Source organism: Dermacentor albipictus, chromosome 3 (genome assembly GCF_038994185.2).
Source record: "Dermacentor albipictus isolate Rhodes 1998 colony chromosome 3, USDA_Dalb.pri_finalv2, whole genome shotgun sequence".
Lineage (NCBI taxonomy): Eukaryota > Metazoa > Arthropoda > Arachnida > Ixodida > Ixodidae > Dermacentor > Dermacentor albipictus.
Window position 1 is genome coordinate 183,224,047 of NC_091823.1, and position 22,920 is coordinate 183,246,966.

General features: G+C 48.4%; 1 protein-coding gene across 9 annotated transcripts in view; it reads right to left on the bottom strand.

Moving 5' to 3' along the window:
- The window catches only part of LOC135918099 (uncharacterized), a 703,603-nt gene that overhangs the window by 262,251 nt on the left and 418,432 nt on the right, over positions 1-22,920 (bottom strand). For all 9 annotated transcript variants that reach the window (XM_065451754.2, XM_065451756.2, XM_065451757.2 and 6 more), the window contains 3 exons: positions 21,368-21,536; positions 20,751-20,939; positions 14,843-14,992 (listed from right to left, as the gene is read on the bottom strand). In XM_065451754.2, coding sequence (XP_065307826.2) covers positions 14,843-14,992; positions 20,751-20,939; positions 21,368-21,536 — 508 coding nt within the window. The remainder of the gene's footprint in view (positions 1-14,842; positions 14,993-20,750; positions 20,940-21,367; positions 21,537-22,920) is intronic.

Consider the following 22,920-nt stretch of genomic DNA (forward strand, 5'->3'; position numbering starts at 1 on the left):
ACGGGCACCCCATTTCCATGGAGCTGGACCCAGGGGCCAGCGTGTATTTCATGGCCAGGAAGCGGTTCAAGGGTACATTCCCCGGTGTGTCCGTCGAGGCTTCGGGCATTATGCTGCAAGGCTACTCCGGGCAGCTCTCCGAGGTCCAGGGTCAGGCACAAGTCAGCGTTCGCTTTGGCGACAGGGAGGCAACCCTTCCCCTTTACTTATCCAAGGGGCCGTCACTGAGGCTGCTGGGCCGAAACTGGATTCATGCACTGGGCGTTCGTCTGCCAGAGCACCAGGATGCCAGCCTGCATGCAGTTAAAGACGTCCCTAGCCTCCTAACCAAGTTCAATTCCCTGTTCCAGCCAGGGGTGGGCACGTTTGCCGGCACAACGGCTGGCATCTATGTACCGGAGGGAGCCCGGGAACATTTTTTCAAGCCTCGCCCCCTACCGTTCGCCCTGAAGGACGGGGTCACTCAGGAGCTGCAACAGTTCCAGCGAGAGGGCATCCTGGTGCCGTCAAGACGTCTGAATGGGCAGCTCCCATCGTGCCTGCCCTCAAGTGAGACGGCAGTGTCAGGATCTGCGCGGACTTCAAGGTTACCATCAACCCCGTCGCTACCATCAAGAAGTACCCGCTGCCCCGGATTGAAGATCGCTGGTCAGCATTGTTTGGTGGACAGAAGTTTACCAAGCTCAACCTCAGAGATGCTTACCAGCAGCTGGCGCTCCAGGATGCCTCCAGGAAGTATGTCACAATATCGACAACTTTGTGGCTCCTCCAGTACATGCCCTTACCGTTTGGTGTGTCCTCAGCCCCAGCCATATTTCAGAGGGAGATGGACAACCTCTTCAGGGGCATGAGGCACGTAGCGGTGTACTTGGATGACATCCTGGTTACTGGCAGCGATGATGGGGACCAGCTGCAAAACCTGCACAACATCCTGGCACGACTGCAGGACGCCGGCCTCAAGCTCAAGCTGGAAAAGTGCATTTTCCTGGCCCCCAGTGTTGAGCACTTGGGACATGTCATTTTCCAGGCTGGCCTAGCCTCGGCTCCCCGCAAAGTTGATGCTGTGCTCAAGGCGCCTAAGCCCCAGAACAAGAAGGAGCTATAGAGCTACCTCATCCTCATCAAATTCTACAGGAGTTTCCTGCCAAACCTGTCGGAGCATCTACAGCCGCTCCATCTTTTGCTTCGAGATGGTCAGCAATGGGTCTGGAAGAAGGAGCAGGATCGGGCCTTCCAGTGCAGCAAGGAGCTAATCAGCAAGGCTCCCAGTGCTGGTACACTTTGATCCTACCAAGCCTGTCGTACTGACCGTAGAAGTGTCGCTGTACGGCGTGGGAGCTGTATTGGCACACTGGGACAAGGATGGCCAGGACGCCCTGTGTCGTTTGCTTCTCGTCGGCTTCATGCTGCAGAGCAACGTTACAGCCAGCAGGACAAGGACGGTTTGGCCCTATGTTCGATGTTGAACGCTTCCACCAGTACCTGTGGGGCCGGAAGTTCCAGGTGGTCACGGACCACAAGCCGCTGTTGGGGCTGCTGGGGCCTGACAAGGGAGTTCCTGTGCAGGCATCACCTCGAGAGGTACGCTGGGCCTTGAGACTGGCAGCTTACAGTTACCAGCTGGTTTACCATCTGGGAAAGGGCCTGGGGCCTGATGATGCCCTGAGCTGCCTGCCCCTGCCAGAGGTGCCCGACGCTGTTCGGGAACCTGCTGAAGTGTTCATGCTGGAACACGCGTACCCGGAGGTGCTCTCCAGATCTGCGGTATCTCAAGCGACCAGACGGGACCCTCAGGTGGTCAAGGCGATCGCCCGTGGGGAGGAATTGGTTCAGCAGGCCTATAGCCACAAGGCCACCGAGCTGAGCTTGCAGCAGGGCTGCCTACTGTGGGGTTCCAGGGTGGTGATCCCACAAAGTCTCCGGTCCAGGGTCCTGCAGTTGCTGCACGCAGATCATCCTGGCATAGAGAAGACCGAGACGGTGGCCCGGTCCCATACTTTGTGGCCTGGCCTGGACCAGGACATCGCTCACATGGTGCAGAGCTGCCATATCTGCTAGGAACATCAGCGAGCCTCACATCATGAGGAAATCACTCCGTGGCCGTTCCCACAGAGACCCTGGTCCCACCCACATGTGGATTTTGGGGGACCTTTCAAGGGCCATTACTTCCTGGTGGTGGTGGACGCCTTTTCGAAGTGGGTGGAGGTTCTAACTGTCACCACTCTATCAGCAGGTGCGACCACTGCAGTGCCACAACATGTCTTTGCCGCCCAGGGGTTGCCAGACGTCATTGTGTCCGACAATGGTCCTGCTTTCGCCAGCGCAGAGTACCTGGCCTGGCTGACGAAGAAAGGAATCCGCCGGATGATGGTTCCGCCGTACCACCCTGCTTCAAACGGTGCAGTTGAGCAGGTGGTTTTCGCCAGGGACTTCTGTCCTGGCCAACCCTGGTCCGACGGACAGGTGGTGGCTCCTGCCAGTGCCTCATCACTGCCCGTCTGCATGCCAAACGGGGCCACGTGGCACAGACACGCCGACCATGTCAGGCCTCACCTCGGGACCTGGCCAGCACCCTCGACTGTCACTTCAGAGTTCCAGCCTGCAGGAGGACTAGCGGCAACACCACTCGCTTCCAGCAGAGCACCGCCCACGTCAGAGCAGGCGAGCGTTTCCAGTGGTGCAGTGCCCGTTGGGCCGGCATCAAGTGCAGCACCACTCACAAAAGAGTACGCATTTGGGCTGGTTGGTTCATGATTACGAGCAATAAAAACAGCGCTAAACGACGGGACGAGTGAAGGGGCACAGACAACAGCGCTGACTAACAATCAAAGTGTGTTTATTCCGTCAGTCAGCATATATATGCTCCGCCGCTATCTGTAAAAGTGATGCGATACGTCGATGACTTTCTAATCTTTTACAATACTAACGCAACTGACGCGCAGCCTGCTGCTGCTATAATATTTGACTTGTTCCGCACAGTTCTAGATTCTTTCGAATTGACCACGGAGCATCCGTCAGACAACAAACTTCGTTTCTTAGACTTGGAGCTAACGTTCTTAAGCAATCATGTATGTTGGGGTTACGCTCCTCGGTCTCATAAGAACCTTCTTCCATTTTCGTCCGCGCACTCAAAGATAGTCAAGCGCGGTATAGCAAGATCCTGCATGAAGGCGGCCCTCATCCGGTCATGTGACCACCAAGTGGATGTAAGCTTCGAAAAGCAAGTAGCCAGACTGAAGCTCGCAGGTTTCTCGGTACCACTTTTGACCAGCATCGCTGAAAGCCTTGCAGCGAACCTTAAAGGAAAGCAGTCGGCAGCTGCTCTGTCCGAGAATCGCTCACGGCAAATGGTTGCGGTCATACCCTATGTTCACCAGGTTGCGCACAATCTCAAAAAGGTTGTCAGTAGGGCAGGTGTCAGGTTGCTGTTTACTGCCAAAAATAAGTTAGGTAGCCTGTGCCACCAAGTCAATAGGGTAAGCAATAACAACAAAAAAAGTTGTAAAAAACAGCACAGACAGAGGTTTGTTGGTGACTGTTGTGACTGTGTGGTGTACAAGATCCCCCTTTCATGCAAGCGTTTTTATATTGGCCAAACGGGGCATTGCATCAACGACCGCATGTGCGAGCACTTCAACAAATTTCAAAAACGGGCAAAAGATAGTCAGTTGTCACTGCATTGTAATGAATGCGGCTGCAAGCCATCTTTCGAAGGTGTAACCTATTTGTCAAAATATCGTGATGACCGCGCACGCCTTATATCCGAAGCCCTCCACATTCACGTTAGTGGCGAAGCATGTGTAAGCCTTCCGTCCATTTCTCTCCTTCCGAAGGAGATTGCCTTCTTATCACATTAATTGCAATCCCCCCTGCGCATGCCCTATTCTGTAGATTCCGTGGTTTCAGATAGCGGCGGAGCATATATATGCTGACTGACGGAATAAACACACTTTGGTTGTTAGTCAGCGCTGTTGTCCGTGCCCCTTCACTCGTCCCGTCGTTTAGCGCTGTTTTTATTGCTCGTAACCACTCACAAGGCTGACCACTGCAGACCCTCCTGATGGAGCGAGGCTGGCTCAGGCAGCACCCGGCATTGCCACTCCTGGCCCTTCAACACCGGTGCCTAGGTGGAGTACTCGACGGCAGAGGCTGCCGGACCATTACTTGCCTGGATAGCAGGCACTGTCGACCCGGCTAGGACGGTGAGAGAGGCTTATGCTCTAAACACGGACATTTGTTTCTTTTAGTTAACAAACAAACTGGGGGTAACGGGGTGTAACAAGCATGTGACGCTCCCTCGGGCATAATATTCGTTGGCCCGCCAGGCTCGATGGCCTGCCAGGCTTGGTAGGCAACATTTGTCACCGCATAAATAAACACCGGCAAGCACAGCTGCTTGGCGGTCAGTTATCCTTTGTCACCACCAAGCTGCGGAGCGTCTAACTGAGAGTGCCTCGAGCCCACCCTCGTTCACGAACCCGGGCGGATTGTGACACTACCTTTAAAACGAAACTAGTGTTTAAGCGGGTACGGTTTAATGAGGTTCTACTGTTGGTTTAGTAGAAGTATCTATGTGACATAAGTGTCACATAGATACTTCTGTGACATTGTATTTACTTTGCTTGCTCATTATTTTTTTTCAGATGAAAGCAAGTTGGTTTCTAAATTGTTGTCTAAAACATTTATAGGAGTTGCTATTCTCCATTTTTGTATGTACAACAAAGTATCTGTCTGAATGACGTGTGACCTACAGGCAGAGGGCGTGTCTTAAGCTGTAGTATTTTTGCTTGACATTCACTCTTTTGTGATATTCAAACTGTACCACAAAAAGAAATAAAGTTGTATTCTAACTTGTAACTTAACCTCCTTCAGCAGAAAGTGTATGGCTACTGTGTTCTAGGACAGCAACGGTGTTCTCTTGGTGGAATTCACAGAACATGGCACGACCATCACTGTAGCCTCATATAGCATGACTCTTGAATGTCTACGAAAAGCAATCAAGAACCAGTGAAGAGGAATGTTGTCATCGGGTATTGTCCTTCGTCATGACAATGTGTGGCTGCACACTGCACCTGCAAGCAAGAAGCTCCTGCAATGTTTTTGAAGGGATGTGTTTGATCAGCCACCGTAAAGGCGGGAGTTGGCTCCCTCTGAGTACCATCTTTTTGCTCACATGGAACGCTTGGTAGGAGGCCAAGAGTTTGAGTCAGACAACAAGCTGCAGACCAACGCACAGAATTGGCTGAAAGCACAGCTGGCTGCCTTCTATGACAAGGGTATAGGAAAGTTGGTACAGTCGAAACCACTTAAAACGATACTGGTTTTAACAATATATAGGTTATAACAATGAGAAGCTACTGCACCGTCGACTTTTGTATGTTTTCCAAGGTAAAATAACCCGCTTACAACAATGCCTCGACGCCGCATTGTCGGTTATAATGACGAAGTCCGGCTGCTGGGTGTCCGAGCCGAAAGGTAGTGAAATGCGAAATCCTTGAAAAGAAAAAAGAAAAGAAAGAAAGAAAGAAAGAAAACGAGAAATTTGAGCAGCTGTATGATGGACCGCTGCTCCAACAGCCGCCGCGCGCTCATTTTCCAGCCATCTGCACGCGGCTCTCTCCCGTCGCCCTTCCACCCCTCCGAACACGAATGGGCTGCGCCCATAACTCTATGCCGGCCTACCCTCCGAAACACAAGTAGACCGCACCAACTGCACCGCAAGCAGATTGTGCTGAGCCATGCTCCCGCATGAGACGTTTATTTGAGAGATTGCCAGCTGTTTGTGTGCAGGCATGAGTAAGAGCGGGCATGAGAGAGAAAGTCTCTGTGTTTTTGCTCCTTGTTTTTGCTCCTTGCTCCTAGGCACTACGGAGGAGTTTTCTCAGCATGTGTTGTATGCGTTTGTCCCCTAGACATGCCGGCATCGCGGAGTGCGGTCAATTGGTTTACGCTCTGCCGATGGCTGTCCACGCAGTGAGCCAGTGGGCACGGACGCTGATTGCTGTGTCTGAAGGGGCAAGGTTCCGACTGGTGTTGTGTAAGTTGCGAGTCACTTTTTTTGTCACGACGAGAGATTGGACTTTTTACAAGCACTGTTCCAGGAGGGCACATGTAACTGGCAAACAAAGGCCTCAGGAGAGCACCCAAGGTTATAATAAAGCAGGCGGCACAGGATCTCCAGGGCACCCAAGGGGTAGCGGGGGCATCGAAGCTGGAAGCAGGGCGGCCCGTGGGTTGGGGCCACGAAGGCCGAAGCGTGCCAGGGGGTGTTCGAATAAAAAATTGGCTGTCCATGATAGTGGACAGCAAATCTTATACCCCCCTGGAACGCTGCGGCCTTCGCATCCGGCGGCTTTAACCAGCAAAGGCATAGCATTTAAGACCCGCACTTTAAATATAGAGGGCGTAACTTGCGTAATTGGGGATTTTAAGGAGAGGCCTTTATCCTGCAGTGGACACCAAAATAGGTTGATAATAATAATCTCAGGACGAGTCAATTTCGTGGTGCTCGTATCGTGTAAAAAAAAAAAAAAATGGCTGTCTGCTATCGCGGAGAGCTGATCTCATACACACCTGGCACGGTTTGGCCTCACCGAGCCCCAACCTGCAGACCAGTCCGGGTTGTAGCTTTGGTGTCCTCATTGTCGCTTTGGTGTCCTGGCGGCGCCGCCAATAATTCGAAATAATGACACGTTGTTACAGTTAGTAAAAAGCCAGATTGATTTATATTTACATCCAGCCGTCAACTTGTGCCGCTAAGGTCAGCACTACTGCGCCCCGTGACTTCTGCAACACCAGTCAGAACTTTACCTCTGAAGGTACGTTGGGCAGACTTGCTAAAGCGCTCCCTGTCTTCTAGATATTCAATATATGCTGTCCGAGCTCTACAATGGTCACAAGCTATGATCTGCTACGACGGACTTAGAACGCGCGCCGCAGGTGCGAGACAGTCTATCTGACACAGTGGTCGCCAAATCGGGCGTCAGTGCCCGTTGCTTCACCTATTTTAACGCGCCGGCAGCCAGCATCCGAGGGTAAACAAACTTGACCCCACTCCGCAATTCCGGAATGCCTGGAGACAAACGCCTACAACATGCGCAAGAGAAACCTCCTCCATAGTGCCTAGGCAGAATCGTATATTCAAGGGGCAAAAGCCCTCAGATTTTCTCTCTCGCAACTGCATTTACTCGCGCTTGTGCAGAAACAGCTGGCGATCTCCGAGATGAACGTCTCGTGTACTCCCGCAAAGGTTGCAGAAGATAGTGCCAGCCTTTCCTCTTTTCGCCCCGTGAGAATCACTTCTCTTGCATGTTGTTCTCCCTCATGCGTTGCAGAATCAAGTGTCTTTCTTTCTTTAGATCACTCTCATCATCATCATCATCATCATGTTGCTCACTGGCTCTTAATTCGGTGCAGTTCTGCGAACAGTTTATTCGTTTTTGTTGGTTGTGTCGAAGTTGTTCCCAGCCACGCGGTTTCTCAACTTCGCTTGACTTGCCACCAAAATGTAAGATGGCTGATCTGCGCGCTGATCATTGGCAATGCATGCCGTTGCCGGTGAAAAGAAAGCGCACTGCTATAGATTTGGAAACCAAGTGCTTTTAACCGATGAGACGATTGTCGCAAACGTGCTTGCATCGGATAGCGATGGCGACGACAGCAGTGATGACACGGTAGGGCAGGCTGCCTCAACGTTGTCCCCACAGGAAGCCCGGCAGATGATTCAGTCCCTCCGGGGCTTTGTTTTCGCGAGGAACCTTCCGCTGCACTATGTGAAGCGTTTGGATGCCTTGGAGAGGGATGTTGGCAAGCTTTGCGTAAAGCATGCATGGCTGACGAACATAGGCTTTTCTCGTGCAAGCCAGTGAGAAGTACGTGCTGAGATGCTTCTGGCGATCTCTCCTCAGCGTTTCTTCTGGATTTCTCAAGCTGACAGCTGCCGGGGCAGCCTTTTTGCAATACTGTTACACACGAGGTATTTTAATGCAGAACCAGATGAATCTGGTTGATAGGCGCGGTTGTTGAAGAGCGGTCTCGCGGCAGCTTGGCTCACGTCGTTCTCTTCTTTCTTTCATCTGGTTGTTTGCGCGGCAGGCATGGTTCATGACAGCTTGTGACATTTCCCCGCTGGCAGACGAAGCCCGCCGGGCGAGTCAGTCATCTCGCGGATTGTAACGCCTCAGACGCGCGACGTGTGTCACTTCAGCCTTGGCCGAGCGTCGTCCACTGCTCGTGAGACGCACAATGCGGTAGTTTACATCGCTGAGGCGCTCCAGAATAACGTAAGGGTCGACGTAATGGGCGAGAAACTTCTGGCACAAGCCACGCTTCCGCAACGGCGTCCAGAGCCACACAAGGTCACCAGGATCGAAGTAAACGTGGCGGTGACGCCCGTCATAGCGTATCTTGGACCGGTCCTGCGATGCTATGGTGCGTAGCCTAGCGAGGCGTCGCGCTTCTTCTGCTCGACATAGGAGCTCATCAATTGATTCGTTGTCATGAGCGAAGTAGGGAAATATTCTGTCGAGGGTGTAGCGCGGCGGACGAGCATACAGAAGGAAAAATGGTGAGTAACCAGTGGTCTCGTGTCTCGCGGTATTGAAGGCATAGGTAATGAAAGGCAAGATACTGTCCCAATTCTTGTGTGCTGAATCGACGTACATGGACAGCATGTTGGCAAGCGTTCTGTTTGTGCGCTCGACCAGACCATTAGTTTGTGGATGGTAGGGCGTAGAATGGCGGAAGCTACATGAACACAGACGAAGGGTTTCTTCAACCACGTCCGCGGTAAACTGTCGCCCACGATCGCTGATTACTATGCGAGGAGGTCCATGTCGGAGTATAATGTTAGCCAGCAAGAAGATAGAAACTTCTGTAGCTGTGGCCGATGGCAATGCGGCGGTCTCACAATAGCGGGTAAGGTGATCTACGCAAACGATAACCCAACGATTACCCTTGGAGGATCGCGGGAAAGGGCCCAGAAGATCTATACCAACTTGCTCAAAGGGGACGCTAGAAGGGGGAACTGGTTGAAGCAGGCCATGTGGCGCTTGTGGCGGACGCTTGTAGCGCTGGCATTTAGAGCAGCTGGCGACGTACCGTTCGATATCTTTCCGCATCTTAGGCCAGTAAAAACGTTCTTGAGCCCGGTAGAGTGTCCGTGTGGAACCAAGATGACCGGAAGTTGGGTCATCGTGCATGGCGTGTAATACTTGGTGGCGAAGGTTCGTGGGGACAACTAAAAGGTAGCGTGCACCGGTGGTCGAGTAGCTCTTCTTATACAGCGCGCCACCATCCCGTAGGCGAAAGCGACTGCCCGCAGGTGACTCCTGTGCTGCCGCGAAGAGCGGTTGTAAGCTCTCGTCCTTGTGCTGCTCGGATATGACGGTACCCATATCCGGAAATTCCGGGGACACAAAAGCGATGTACTCATCAAAATTGTCCGCATCACATTCAGTTGTTTCAAGTGGCATCCGAGAGAGACAATCAGCGTCAGCATGCCGCCGACCACTTTTGTAGCAAATAACGAAATCGTATTCCTGTAGACGGAGGGCCCAGCGCGCTAGTCGTCCTGAGGGATCCCGCAGATTCACAAGCCAGCATAGCGAATGATGATCTGTTACGACAGTGAAGGGGTGCCCATAGAGATACGAACGAAACCGTTGCACGGCGAAGATGACCGCCAGACACTCTTGTTCGGTGACTGTGTAGTTGCGCTCGGAGCGGCTGAAGGACCGGCTAGCGTAAGAGATCACGTGCTCTCGGTCGCCAACACGCTGAACTAGTACAGCACCGATGCCTACGCCACTGGCATCGGTGTGAATCTCAGTTGGTGATGAAGGATCAAAGTGGCGAAGAATTGGTTGGGATGTCAACAGGAACTTGAGCTGGCGAAATGATGAGTCGCAATCTGCAGTCCATTCAAAGGGAACGCCTTTTTGGAGAAGGCGTGTAAGGGGATGAGCTATGTCAGCAAACCGGGGAATGAAGCGGCGAAAATAGGAGCACAAGCCCAAGAAACTTCTTAACTGCTTGACAGAGTTGGGTACTCTAAATGCTTCTACGGCCGCAGTCTTTTGCGGATCTGGTCGGATGCCTTCTTTAGCGACCAGATGGCCTAGCACAAGAGTTTGCCGTTCCCCAAAACGGCATTTTTTTTAATTGAGCACAAGACCCGCTTTCTCCAAGCAGTTCAAGACCAAATCCAAACGTTTGTTGTGCTCACTAAACGTTCGCCCGAAGATCACAACATCGTCTAAGTAGCACATGCAAACTTCCCATTTTAAGCCGCGTAATATCGTGTCCATGAACCTTTCGAACGTTGCGGGCGCGTTACACAACCCGAAAGGCATCACGTTAAACTCGAATAGTCTGTCGGGTGTTACAAATGCTGTCTTTTCTCTGTCGTCCTTGTGTATAGGAATTTGCCAGTAACCTGACCGTAAATCGATTGAGGAAAAGTAAGATGCCGCAAAGAGACAGTCGATGGCGTCGTCAATTCGGGGGAGCGGATATACATCTTTCTTAGTAACGGCGTTTAGGCGACGGTAATCAACACAGAACCGCCACGTACCGTCTTTCTTCTTCACCAATATTACGGGGGCTGCCCAAGGACTAGATGATTCTCGAATGACGCCTTTGCATAGCATTTCTTGGACCTGATCACTGATTATCTTGCGTTCTGATGGGGATACACGATAGGGTTTTTGTCGGATTGGCTGGGCGGCTCCTGTGTTGATGCGGTGACGAGTTCTGGACGCAGGAATTGATGGCGGTCCATTGTGCTGCGCAAAGTCGAATACCGAGGTATGTTTCGTAAGCAGGGCCATCAAAACTTGACGCTCATTATCGCTGAGTGACTTATCAATCATGGAAAGTATCTTCGAGCTCCCGGAGCTCGAGACACTGGTTGCTCCTTCATCGGGGAGTTCCGCAAGTACTGCCACCGATACGGGAGAGTCTGTCGGAAACGTGGCAATCTTTAGGCCTTGAGGTAGCACTGCCGCTTCAGTGGAACAGTTTAGCGCCCACAGCCCCGCGCATCCATTGGTCACTGAGACCACGCAGTGCGGAACTAATACGTTTTTCTTGAGGCAGTTCCGATGTACAGGTTCCACTGCAGCATCGAACGAGATAGGAGTCGGAGATGAGCAGGCGACGGCAACACGCATCGCGGATAAGGCGGGCACAACTGTATCCTCAGACACGCACAGCACACTCTCCGGGCAAGCTTCACCTTCAAAGAGCACAGGTGAAACACTGGTGTCGACACTGAGTTCTCCCGTCCGGCAATCAACATTCGCACCACACAACTGCAAAAAGTCAATCCCCAGAATCACGTCATGCGAGGAGCGAGGAAGAACAGTAAACTCTGCATTAAAAACTTTCCCACCCAAAGACACATCCACGTTACACACACCAACCGGGTATAATGCTTCACCACTGACTCCACGGAAACTTGTGCACTGGTCCCAACGAAACATAACCTTGCGTCCCAGAAGGCCTTTAAACCCCACACTCATCACCGAGACAGTTGCTCCCGTGTCGACCAAAGCCATTGTGGAGACCCCATCAATCAGTACATGAACCTTATTCTTTAGCATGAAAATAGTTGGAGGCAGTTGAGTCGGCAGCACACATTTTCCAGCGACCTCACCTCCATCGGCCGCGCTGGCTAGTTTCCCGGCGGGGGCGACACGAAACGGCGCCGAGGCGATGGTGACGTGAATCGCGGCCGAGGGGATGGTGATCAGGAGGCTCGGAAGGCTGGTGGTGGCGTCAGAGTACAGTCGGAGGCAGGGGAGCGGTAGCGGTTCCGGGTTCTTTCTGCTCCAAAGTAGGTCTCCTGGGCGGTGCATGGGTCCTCTCGAAAGTGGCTTCCTGAAGAGGAGTCTCCTGGCCACTGAGTGCGCAGTGTACGACCGCTAGACCGCGTAGTCGGCGCTGACGATCCGTAGTTTGATGCTCGGCGTCGGCTACAGTACCTAGCTATATGGCCAGGCATGCCGCAGCAGTAACACACTGGCGAAGGGCGAACTTCAGAATGCGGATTGAAGTAATCTGCCGAAGACATCGGTTGAGGGTAACGAGGCTCTTCCCCTTGAAAGTCGTAGGTAGCGGCGAGTCTTCGTGGACGAAAGTTGCGTGGGCGTGGATCAAAACGTTGAGGGGGCGAATCATTGCGTGGTGGTTTGGTCGTAATGTAATGCGGTTCGTCTCTGGAGCCGATAAGATCCGCGACGTTCACCGAGTGGTTCCAAGTAGCCGAAGGGGGTTCCCGAAAAGTGTCTCGGAAAACGGAGGAGCTGCAACGAGGCGCCGCATAACGTGCCTGTTCGTCATGTCGCTGGAGCTCCTCGCGGACTATCTGGCGGATGGCGGACGAAAGGTCTGGTAGCAGAGGACTCGTGTCAACACTTGCTACAGTCGTTACATTGGCCAGCCGTCCAAACTTTGGTGTAATTCGGCGAGTCTTCAGCACCTCGAACGTACGGCAGTGCCGTATCAGTTCTGATACAGTGTGCAAGTTCTCTTTACCAATGAGGAAGTTGTACACGTCTTCCGCTATTCCTTTTACCACGTGCCCCACTTTATCTTCCTCTGTCATTTGAGGGTTGACGGTGCGGCACAGCTTCAAAATTTCTTCGATGTAGGTAGTGCAAGTCTCGCCGGGTACCTGAGCTCTCTGGGCTAATGTGAGCTCCGCACGTTTCCTCTTTGCGTCCGAGTCACCGAAACACTTTTTGATTTCCTCAACGAAGCGTGTCCAAGTAGTTAGCATGTCCGCGTGGTTGTCGTACCATACCAACGCCGTGCCGGCCAAGAAGAAAACAACGTTCCTAAGCTGACTGGCAGCGTTCCAGTTATTGTATTGGCTTACCCTTTCGTAATGGGTTAGCCACTCATCCACATCTTCCTCTGCCTTCGCCGAGAACGTGCGTGGCTCTCGGTAGTGCTGGATAGGGACTGGGCTCGCCGAGGCACTGCTGGTGAGGGTATCTTGCTCTGTGGCCATGACTGAGCGCGACGGCGAAAGTCCGGCGAGGCGACGGCTTCGGCGTAGCTCTTGTGCTGGTGGCTCCGTTGTAGGTCGTGGGAGTTACCCCGCACAGCTCCACCAAATGTTACACACGAGGTATTTTAATGCAGAACCAGATGAATCTGGTTGATAGGCGCGGTTGTTGAAGAGCGGTCTCGCGGCAGCTTGGCTCACGTCGTTCTCTTCTTTCTTTCATCTGGTTGTTTGCGCGGCAGGCATGGTTCATGACAGCTTGTGACAATACTATAAAGGCCCCTTTTGGGGCCACCAAAGTGATGCCTCAGCGGTGCTCGCATATCGCTCGCCACCCGTGACACTTCTTTGCAGTTGTTAAAGCAGTGCCATTTTTTAACGCCGACACCTGTGGCTTGGTACACGCGATTGGAGCGCCCAAAAAGCAGTTAAATCAGTGAACAAAATCAGCAGCCAGGTGGAGGAAGGTGGAGGGGAGGGGCACTGACCTCCCTGCCTATAGTTTTCTCATATCACCTCTGCCATCCCCCCCCATTTTGATCTTTTCATGCAACCCAGTTATGACAATTATTGGTTATAACAATGGAATTTTTGCAGCACTTGAATATTGTTATAAGTGGGTTCGACTGTACCACGCTACGACAAATGTCTCCATCAGAGCAGCAACAATGTAGAGAAGTAGCTGGAAAGTGTATCTAAATATTCCAAATAAAACAGTTTTGATCTTCACAATGGTTTCCATTTCGTGACTGATCGGATGTTGAAAAAAAAAAAAAAAATAGCCCTCATACATTGACGTCAAACGTAAGACATGGAATGCCATCCTTTCATACGTAACCTTCGCTTACAACATGACAATGCAAGAACCAGCGCACATGACAAGCTGGGTCACAAAAGGAACCAGGTAATGATGCTTAATGCCATGCTACCACACATCACCGACCAAGATAATCTCGACGTCACCACCTATCTGCAGAGTGCCAAAGAAGCCAGCCAGCTTACCGGCATGCTCATCGAGAATGAGCAAAGGACAGACAGCCGACATTACAACTGTCCACGACGCTACGCAGAATATCAGCCCGGCGACTGCGTTTCAGTTAAGAGGGCAATACACCGACGTGGATTTAGTGGAAAGCTACTTCAAAGTTATTTTAGACCCTACTGGATCCTTCGATGTGTTGCTGCACTGGACTATATTGTTGTACTGGAAGGCATTACGCAGTCACAACATTGCTGTGCACATCCTGAAGTCGCCCATGTGGTTTGTCTCAAGCCATTCCACGCCCACTAACAAACTTCGGGACTATATTTTGTCGTTGCATTGTAATTTTCTTTACTACCTGTGCTTTTTCTTTTTCGCTTTTATACTACTCGCAGCATCAGGACAATGTTTCTTACCCGGGGGGCAACGTGTGCTTGTTCATCCTTTTATGGGGACAGCATTTCCCACGCTAAAAGCTTACGCAAGACGTGCCTGCACGATTTGAAACTTACTTGAATGTACTGTCAATTCTATTTGTTGCCTGTGTTCTCGCTAAACCTTGTCTAATCAGATTGTATGCAAGATGCTAATAAGTGTTGTACTTTCTGGAAGATGTGCGAGCAGCCGCGATTAAGCGGGAACTTACGATGATTCACATATGAAAGCCGACATGCTTGACCCACAGATCAGATTTCAATGTTCGATGAGTGTGCTCACCGCAATCATGGTGATACCCGATTTGCTGGGCACAGGTTCACCCAATAAACAGTTTCGTGAACTGCGCAGTGGTTGTTCACCATCACGAGTTGACAACCCTGTTTTGTAACAAAGTGCAACAAAACACGAACCGGGTAGCAAGAGCGCAGGTGCTGCAGCAGGGACTTTGGGCGAGCGAACGTGCCGTCAGAGCAGTTGAGGCACCGGTACAGTTGCATTAGGCGGCATCGTCGAAAGTGGTACCGCAGGCCTGGCACTGTGCTGAACTGCTTGGTGCAACCCTGCACATCAAACACGTTGCCGCTGCTGATGTCTACTTCCCTTTGTTTCCACTGCATGTTGTGCAGTCCTTAGTTTCTTTGTGTTTGTAGTACCACACAATGATTCGACACTTTTCAGGGATAGCTGTCAGTCATGATGGGGATAACCGTCAGTCATGACTTGGTAATGCCTGCATTCTAACCCATTTAAGTTTCTCTGGAAATTCACTGCTCATGGTCCCTGTGGTTACTTGGCCCAGATAATTTAGCACAGCTTCGAAAGGGCGATCACAAACACTCTTTCCAGGCTATCGAACATTATTTCAGCTATCCGCATATCAGTCCTGAAACCTAGTCGTATTTTCTTTAAATCATTTGCAATCAATTTTGTATATTTATTCTTGTTTCCTGTTTATTCTCTTTCATGTCTTAATTGTTATTTTATTGTAGCCACCCCTACTCAATTCTAATCAGAGGCCTTGTATGGTAATATGATTAAATAAATAAACAATGCACCATTTCAGATATAAAACAGTACACATAGAATGACAGACAGACAGAAAGAATAATGCACATATCCAAAACAAAACGCAGCATTGCCAACTTGTCAAAGTTGCAATTTTTATTGCCCCAATGACGCTCACACTTGTCAGTTTATTAGCTTATATAAGTCTTATACCCTAGTTACACGGGCAGTTTAACCGTGGTTAACTCGCTCAACTGTGGTTAACGCGAACTGTAGTCCGCCAGAGTTAGACAAGCTATCCTGATCGCGGTTAATGGTCTGGTGACGTGTCACATCATCTCTTGTGTACAGGCTTCATTTCGAATAATTTTTCTTCGACATTTGATTACAGTGGTATAAACATGTTATTTTTCAGCAACGCAATTGTCATATTTGAAAGCTTTAATGTTTCAGACTTCGTTTTGCATGTGTAGGTTATTTATTTTCCATACTCCTGCTCTCAGTTGTGAGCATGACTGGTGGGCATACAACTATATATAAAGTCAGAATTAAGGGTCACAAATGGGTAAATATAAAATAAAATTAAGTCCACTGAACAAGAAGGTAAAAAAAAATTATTAATGAACAAATGAATGTTTCAACAACGAACATTGGTTATATAATTAAAGAGAGTACAACTTTACGTGAACGCACTTTGTAACTATACGCTTGCATTTTTAAAAAAATAATAAAAAATGAAGAAAAGGCAGTGCTTTCAGGTGTTAGTGTATGTACACTGCGATTTCACATTGCCCAAATTATCATAAAAAAAGTACATGTTAAATAATACGTAAGTTATAAGTTTAAAAGCAGGGCCATCAAACTGGACAAGAAAGTGAGATGCACACCAATACACAATATTTGTGTGTGTCTCGTATGTCCAGTTTGATTACGCTGCTTTTAAATTTTGAAATTTGCTCACAGCCATCATCTCTGTGTAGAGGCGCGCGTTTCGACTACTTGAGCGCAGAGCGGCCAGATCTGGGAAGCGCCGGCGCTGCACTCGGGAGAAGTACTGTGCGCCATTTTGCCCGTTTCTGGAATGTCGGTTACACTAAATCGAAGTTGCCAGGCTCGGTTGACGGTCAACCGCGGTCAACCACGGTTAGCGGCCTAACCGCAGTTTTGCCTGCTGTGTAACCACGCTAACCACGGTTAAGGTTGCCCGTGTAACAGGGGTATTACAAGCATCATGTAACCGCTCAAATAACAAGGCACAAAGAAGGAAACACACAAGACAGGCGCTTTGTCCCTGTTTGCGCGGTTACATGATGCATTCCAATGTCGACCGACTAGCCCGCCTATCCCTGTTAAATATGTATTACAAGCAGGCAGTGCATACGATTGGAAAAATTGTCTTCTTTCCATTCTAAATCGGTATTTTCCCACTTTCCATTTAAGTTGAAAATGGGATATTGCCTTTATTTTTCCTACACCACAAAATTGGGCGAAGGGCCACACGCTAAAGCCTACAAAAGTATACCTTCAGTGCGCATGTTATCTTCAGAAAAATGAAAAAAAAAAAAAATGGCGAACAATGGTGAACAAAGTGTACAACTTCAGAGACTAAAATTGGTCAACAAGAAACAGGCCAACCTAGACACAGTAAGGGTAAAAGCAGACCAATTCAGGCTGGTACTTGTAAACAATCATGCAGCCTTAGAACAGACAGATGATCACACAGAGGTAATGAATGAAACCATAACAAGGCTGACTTCAAAAGCAGCAAATGAAGTAGGAGGTAAGGCACCAAGGCAACCAAACAAGTAGGTAAGCTCTCCCAAGTAACAAAGGATCTAATAAAGAAATGACAAAGAATGAAAGTGTCCAACTCAAGAGATCATAATGTTTAAAAACAGCACAAAGACGTACACCGGAGAACAGAATAGAGGATGGTACACACACGGCACTCCCACCTTCTATTCTGTTGTCCAGTGTACGTCTTTGCACTGTTTTTAAACATTATGGAAAACCACCAACTCGCCCAATCTGCCATGCTTCTCAATAGATTAGATAGAGTTCGTGGAACTGTCAAAACTGATGAACAAGGAGAAAAAAATGGATATTCCCAATTATAATGTGAGAAAGACTGAGGAAGCAGTAAAAAATGGACGCAGAATGAAATCAGCTAGAAGAAAACTTGGCATAGGACAAACCAAGATGTATGCACTGAAAGATAAGCACAGTAATATCATCAGCAATCCCAAAGATATAGAAAAAGCAGCGAAAGAATTCTACACCGACCGATTGGTACAGTACCCAGAGCAGCCACGATACCTCCATTCAAAGTAGTAATGAACAGGTTAGAGAGGCTCCTCCTATAACTAGCGATGAAGTTAGAAGGGCCTTGTAAGGCATGAAACAGGGAAAAGCAGCAGGAGAATATGGAATAACAGTCTATTTAACCAAAGATGGAGGAGACGTCAAGCTTGAAAGCCTGGCAGCTCTCTGTACGACTTGTCTCAACACTTGAAGGGTCCCAGAGAACTGGAAGAATGCCAACATTATACTAATCTACAAAAAGGGAGACATTAAAGAATTGAACAATAATAGGCTCATTAGTTCACATGCAGTTTTGCATAAAATATTCACCCAAGATAATTTCCAAAAGAATGAGGGCACCATGGAATTCAGTCAACCAAGAGAACCGGCTGGCTTCAGGAAGGGATACTCTACACTGGATTACATCCTTGTCATCAATCAGCTATCGAGAAATCTGCAGAGTAAAATCAGTCTCTCTATATGGCTTTCATGGATTATGAAAAGGCATTTGATTCAGTAGAGATACCAGCAGTCATAAAGGCATTAAGAAATCAAGGAGTACCGGACGCTTACGTATATATACCTTGTAAAATATCTAGAGATTCCATAGCTACCTTAATTCTCCACAAGAAAAGCAGGAAAAAAGATACCTTTAAAGAAAGGGGATGAGCAAAACAAAAACAAGGTGAAAGCAGGAGCCAACATTTCGACAAGTGGACTTGTCTTTTTCAAGGCGACTTATGCTTTCCTCGCCACAGTATATATAGGTGGGGTTCTTCGAAAGGGGAGAAGGTGTAAGGTGGGAGGGTGCTGCAACAAGGGAAGGTGTGTTAGTGTTTCGAATTAAGAGTAAAGGCCAAGGCAACACCCCCCCCTCCCCAGTCTGTCAACCAGGTGTCAATGGCCTCGAACAGGTTGGCTGGGGAAAAAGAAAGAAAAAAAAAGAAAGGAAATCCATAGGAAAGGAAAGGGAAGAAAAACAAGAAAAAAGAAGAAAAAAAAAGAAAAAGGATCCGACAAGGAGCCAAACTAAGTGTTGTTGCCTATAGCTTGAAATCTAGTATAGCGAATAGATTCTAAAGCTCCCTGTGAAACGTTTATGCCTATTGGTTGCAGTGTCTTGAACTTATCGATAAGGTGTGATTGTAGTGTTCAAGACACTGCAACCAATAGGCATAAACGTTTCAAAGGGAGCTTTAGAATCTATTTGCTATGCTAGATTTCAAGCTATAGGCAACAACAGTTAGTTTGGATTCTTGTCGGATCTTTTTTCTTTTTTTCTCTTCTTTTTTTTCTTCCCTTTCCTTTCCTCTGTTATTATTATTATTTTTTCTGCCAGTGTGTCCGAGGCCATTGACACGTGGTTGATAGACGGGGGAGGGGGGTGGCCTTGGCCTTTACTCTTAATTCGAAACACTAACACACCTTCCTTTGTTGCCGCACGCTCCCGCCTTACACCCTCTCCCCTTTCGAAGAAACCACCTATATATACTGTGGCGAGGAAAGCATAAGTTGCCTTGAAGAAGACAAGTCCACTTGTCGAAACGTTGGCTCCTGCTTTCACCTTGTTATTGTTTTGCTCATCGTCTTGAATTTCCATCTCCCGCATTCCCCATGTATTCCCTTTAAAGAAAGGGGTCAGACAAGGAGACACGATCTGTCCAATTCGCTGCATGCTTGGAAGAAGTATTCAAGCATTAAACTGGGAAGGCTTAAGGGTGAGGATCAATGGCAAGTATCACAGCAACCTTTGGTTTGCAGATTGCACTGTCCTGTTCAGCAACACTGGGGACCAGTTAGAATAAATGATTGAGGACCTTAACAGAGAGAGTATAACAGTTGGGTTGAATATTAATATGCAGAAGACAAAGATAATGATCAATAGCCGGGCAAGGGGACAAGAGTTCAGGATCGCCAGTCAGCCTCTAGAGTCTGTGAAGGAGTATGTTTACCAAGGTCAATTACTCACAGGGGACCCTGATCATGAGAAGGAAATTTACAGAATAAAAATGGTCTGGAGCACATACGGCAAACATTGTCAGCCCCTGACTGGAAGCTTACTGATATAATTAAAAAGAAATATGTACCATCAGTGCATTTTCCTGGCACTATAATATGGGGCAGAAACTTGGAGACTGACAGTGAAGGTTGAAAACAAGTTAAGGACTGCACAAAGAGCAATGGAACGAAGAACGTTAGGCGTAACGTTAAGAGACAGGAAGAGAGTGGTGTGGATCAGAAAGCAAATGGGGATAGCCGATATTCGAATTGACATTAAAAAAGAAATGGAGCTGTGCAGGAGGTGTAATGCATAGGTTAGATAACCGGTGGACCATTAGGGTTATAGAATGGGTGCCAAGAGTAGGGAAGTGCAGTCGAGGACAGCAGAAGACTAGGTGGGGTGACGAAATTATTAAATTCGCAGGCGCTCGTTGGAATTGGTTGTCGGAGGACAGGGGTAATTGGAGATCACAGGGAGAGGCCTTTGTCCTGCAGTGGACATAAAATAGGCTGATGATGAACAAAAAACAATACCACTTCTCTATTCTGCACTCATTGAGACATCTAATGTGTATGGAATTAATATACCCATTAGGCACTGCACTGAAATATACCAGTAGCAAAACTTTAGGAAGATATAATGCAAATTTTATGTAAGTGTTAAATTTGCATGCATTCATTCAACCTTGATGGGACTGGCACAAGTGATCAAATTATCAGGCGGGTCAAATCAGAAAAGTAGCAGAAGAATTGCTCGAATACATCATTGCTTTATTTAGCAGATTTAGCCAATCCTAATCAATGTCGAAAACCAACAGACACAAGGGTAGAACTTGGGCTTGTTGGTACATCCCGTCGGAACAATAGTGCAAATTTGACACAGAGTAGAAGAAATAAAGGAACACTTGAGTTGTCTTGCCTCCTCTGTTTACGCTATTGTTCCTATGTGAAAATAAAGTTAGAGCTCCCAAAGAGATAGATCCAATATTACTGGCCTAGCCAGCCATGCACCTCGTTAGGGCACTGGACGTGGGGAGTGTGGGCGAGGGTGTCGGCCCAGCTGACCACCATCTTGGGGTCGATGTGGTCCACCGGCTGCTGCTGGGGTGCCTCGTACCTGCCCTGCCAAGCACGCTGCAGAATCACCTCCACTGTTGGCTTGTCTTCCTCCTCCTCTTCCTCGCACACCATCTGATGCTCCTGCAGGCAAGGTGGTGGAATCACAATACAGAAAAAAAGAATGACTATTGGTTCACAGAGTCTGCAAGCCGCAATCAACAAGCTGTGCCACTGAAGCTCAGCATTGACTGCGTTAAGCGTCTGTTAGGGCGGGCAAAGCATACAAATCTGACATGCGAGATTACAGCTTGCTTGAACGCTTGGCAATGATTACATTACACAGCTTAATTTCACAGCCAGCACTCCGTGCACTTGCCAACATATCTAAACAGTCTATGCCCATGGATGAGACATCACTGAACATATGACCAGCTGGCACGTGCAGCAAGGTGCACGCGTGGGGATTGCGCAAACATTTCCAAATGCTCCAAGCAGTGAAGGCCTCGCATGGCTCGCACTTTGTGCAAAATACAAATTCTCACGTGACAAAATTGTTCATCAAAGCTCACCAGTTCTTCGTCATCATCGTCATCGTCATCATCGTCGTCTTCTGACCAGCTGTCACACCCCTGCTCACCTTCCTCTTCAGACGGTGCAAAGTCCGAGTCCCTCGAGACCTGCTGGACAGTGGCTGCATTATCTGCTGCACTCTCCAATGCCCGGAAGGAAGCCAGCGCTCTGCATTCACATTCCCGAACAAAGTGGACCATATTAGGCACACAAAAGTTCCTGCAGCAGTCTTAGAATACTAGAACTGAAAGGGCGACTTTGCAAGAATTCATACTTGAAAGAGTTCATAGCTGTGTCACAATCAACTTTTACGACAACTCTTGTAAACTTTTTGGTGCATTTGGACCACGCTTGCACGATGATGTACTTTGCTTTTCATCGGTGTCAACTGCTAAATAGGCAAGTTATTTCAGAGAATAAGCATTAGTTTGAAGTAGACCTTGTCCTGTCTGGTTTTCCTTCTTGTGTCCTCATTTTTCATGCTTTAAGTAGGAATGTTTGGGTCATGGCTCCTACTTTTTCATCACAGCACACACTCAGTTCCAGCTGAAATTCTAATTTTTACAGGCAATTATCCACAAACACACACGGTGAAGTCAGTCATGTCAGCTGGTCATGTGGTGTGTGATGTTTTGTATTTAGGAAAGGAATGCAAAATTTCAATTGTCCAATGAGTAAAAAAGAAATACACAAGGCTTCACTAAGACACAATAGGACTAGGCACGGACAAATAGTAAATTTCAACTCTGAATCAAATTCAAAGTGAATAGTAATTCGAGTTGATGAATTTTCAAATCAAATAGCATTGCTCTTTGCAATTTTAGTGTACTACCTATTTCGGTGAAAAATGCCGCAGCATTTGGTACAATTGAGGTTTGTGCAAACGCAAAGTTTTCTTTATTCAGAGCAAATAGTTGTGGTCTTTACATAAAACCTTGACAAAACCGTCACAAGTTGAGAAATTAAAAATAAAAGGGGAAGGGGGAAGGCACCTTTATTTGCAATGTTGGCAACAATATTATTTTAGAAAGCAATTTACTTTCAGTGCTGTTACTTAGATCTTCCACGTGTATCATCTCAAGCGCATCACTGATGAGCAACTTGATGCGTAGCAAACTTCTTGCAACGACTTTTAGTGCCAGCACACAGGTAAGAGGCAAATTTCTGTCATGGCCTTATCAGCACTGCTTCAGCAGGTGTCCGCAATCGGGTTTTGTCTCCAAGGAACCACATTGCCAATGAAAGTGAGGATATAGGAGACAACCAGAATGACACCATTTTTCTACTTTGTGCATACAATTTAGTCTAAAAAAATTTAACGAGACAGAGCGAGATGCCGTAAGGAATCTGGAATATCTGTTGACAGTATGACAGCTTCGTCTTTTGCTCATCCAGACTGTGAGTGATGTCAGGTGAAAAAAGAAAAAAGAAAATATGCACTCGCCAAGTGCATGTTTTTTTTTGGCACCAGTATGTTTCCTTGCCAGATGAGCTTTCGCCAAACATTTCACTATGCGTAGTGTCATGGTAATGCGACTTGCTCACCTAAACT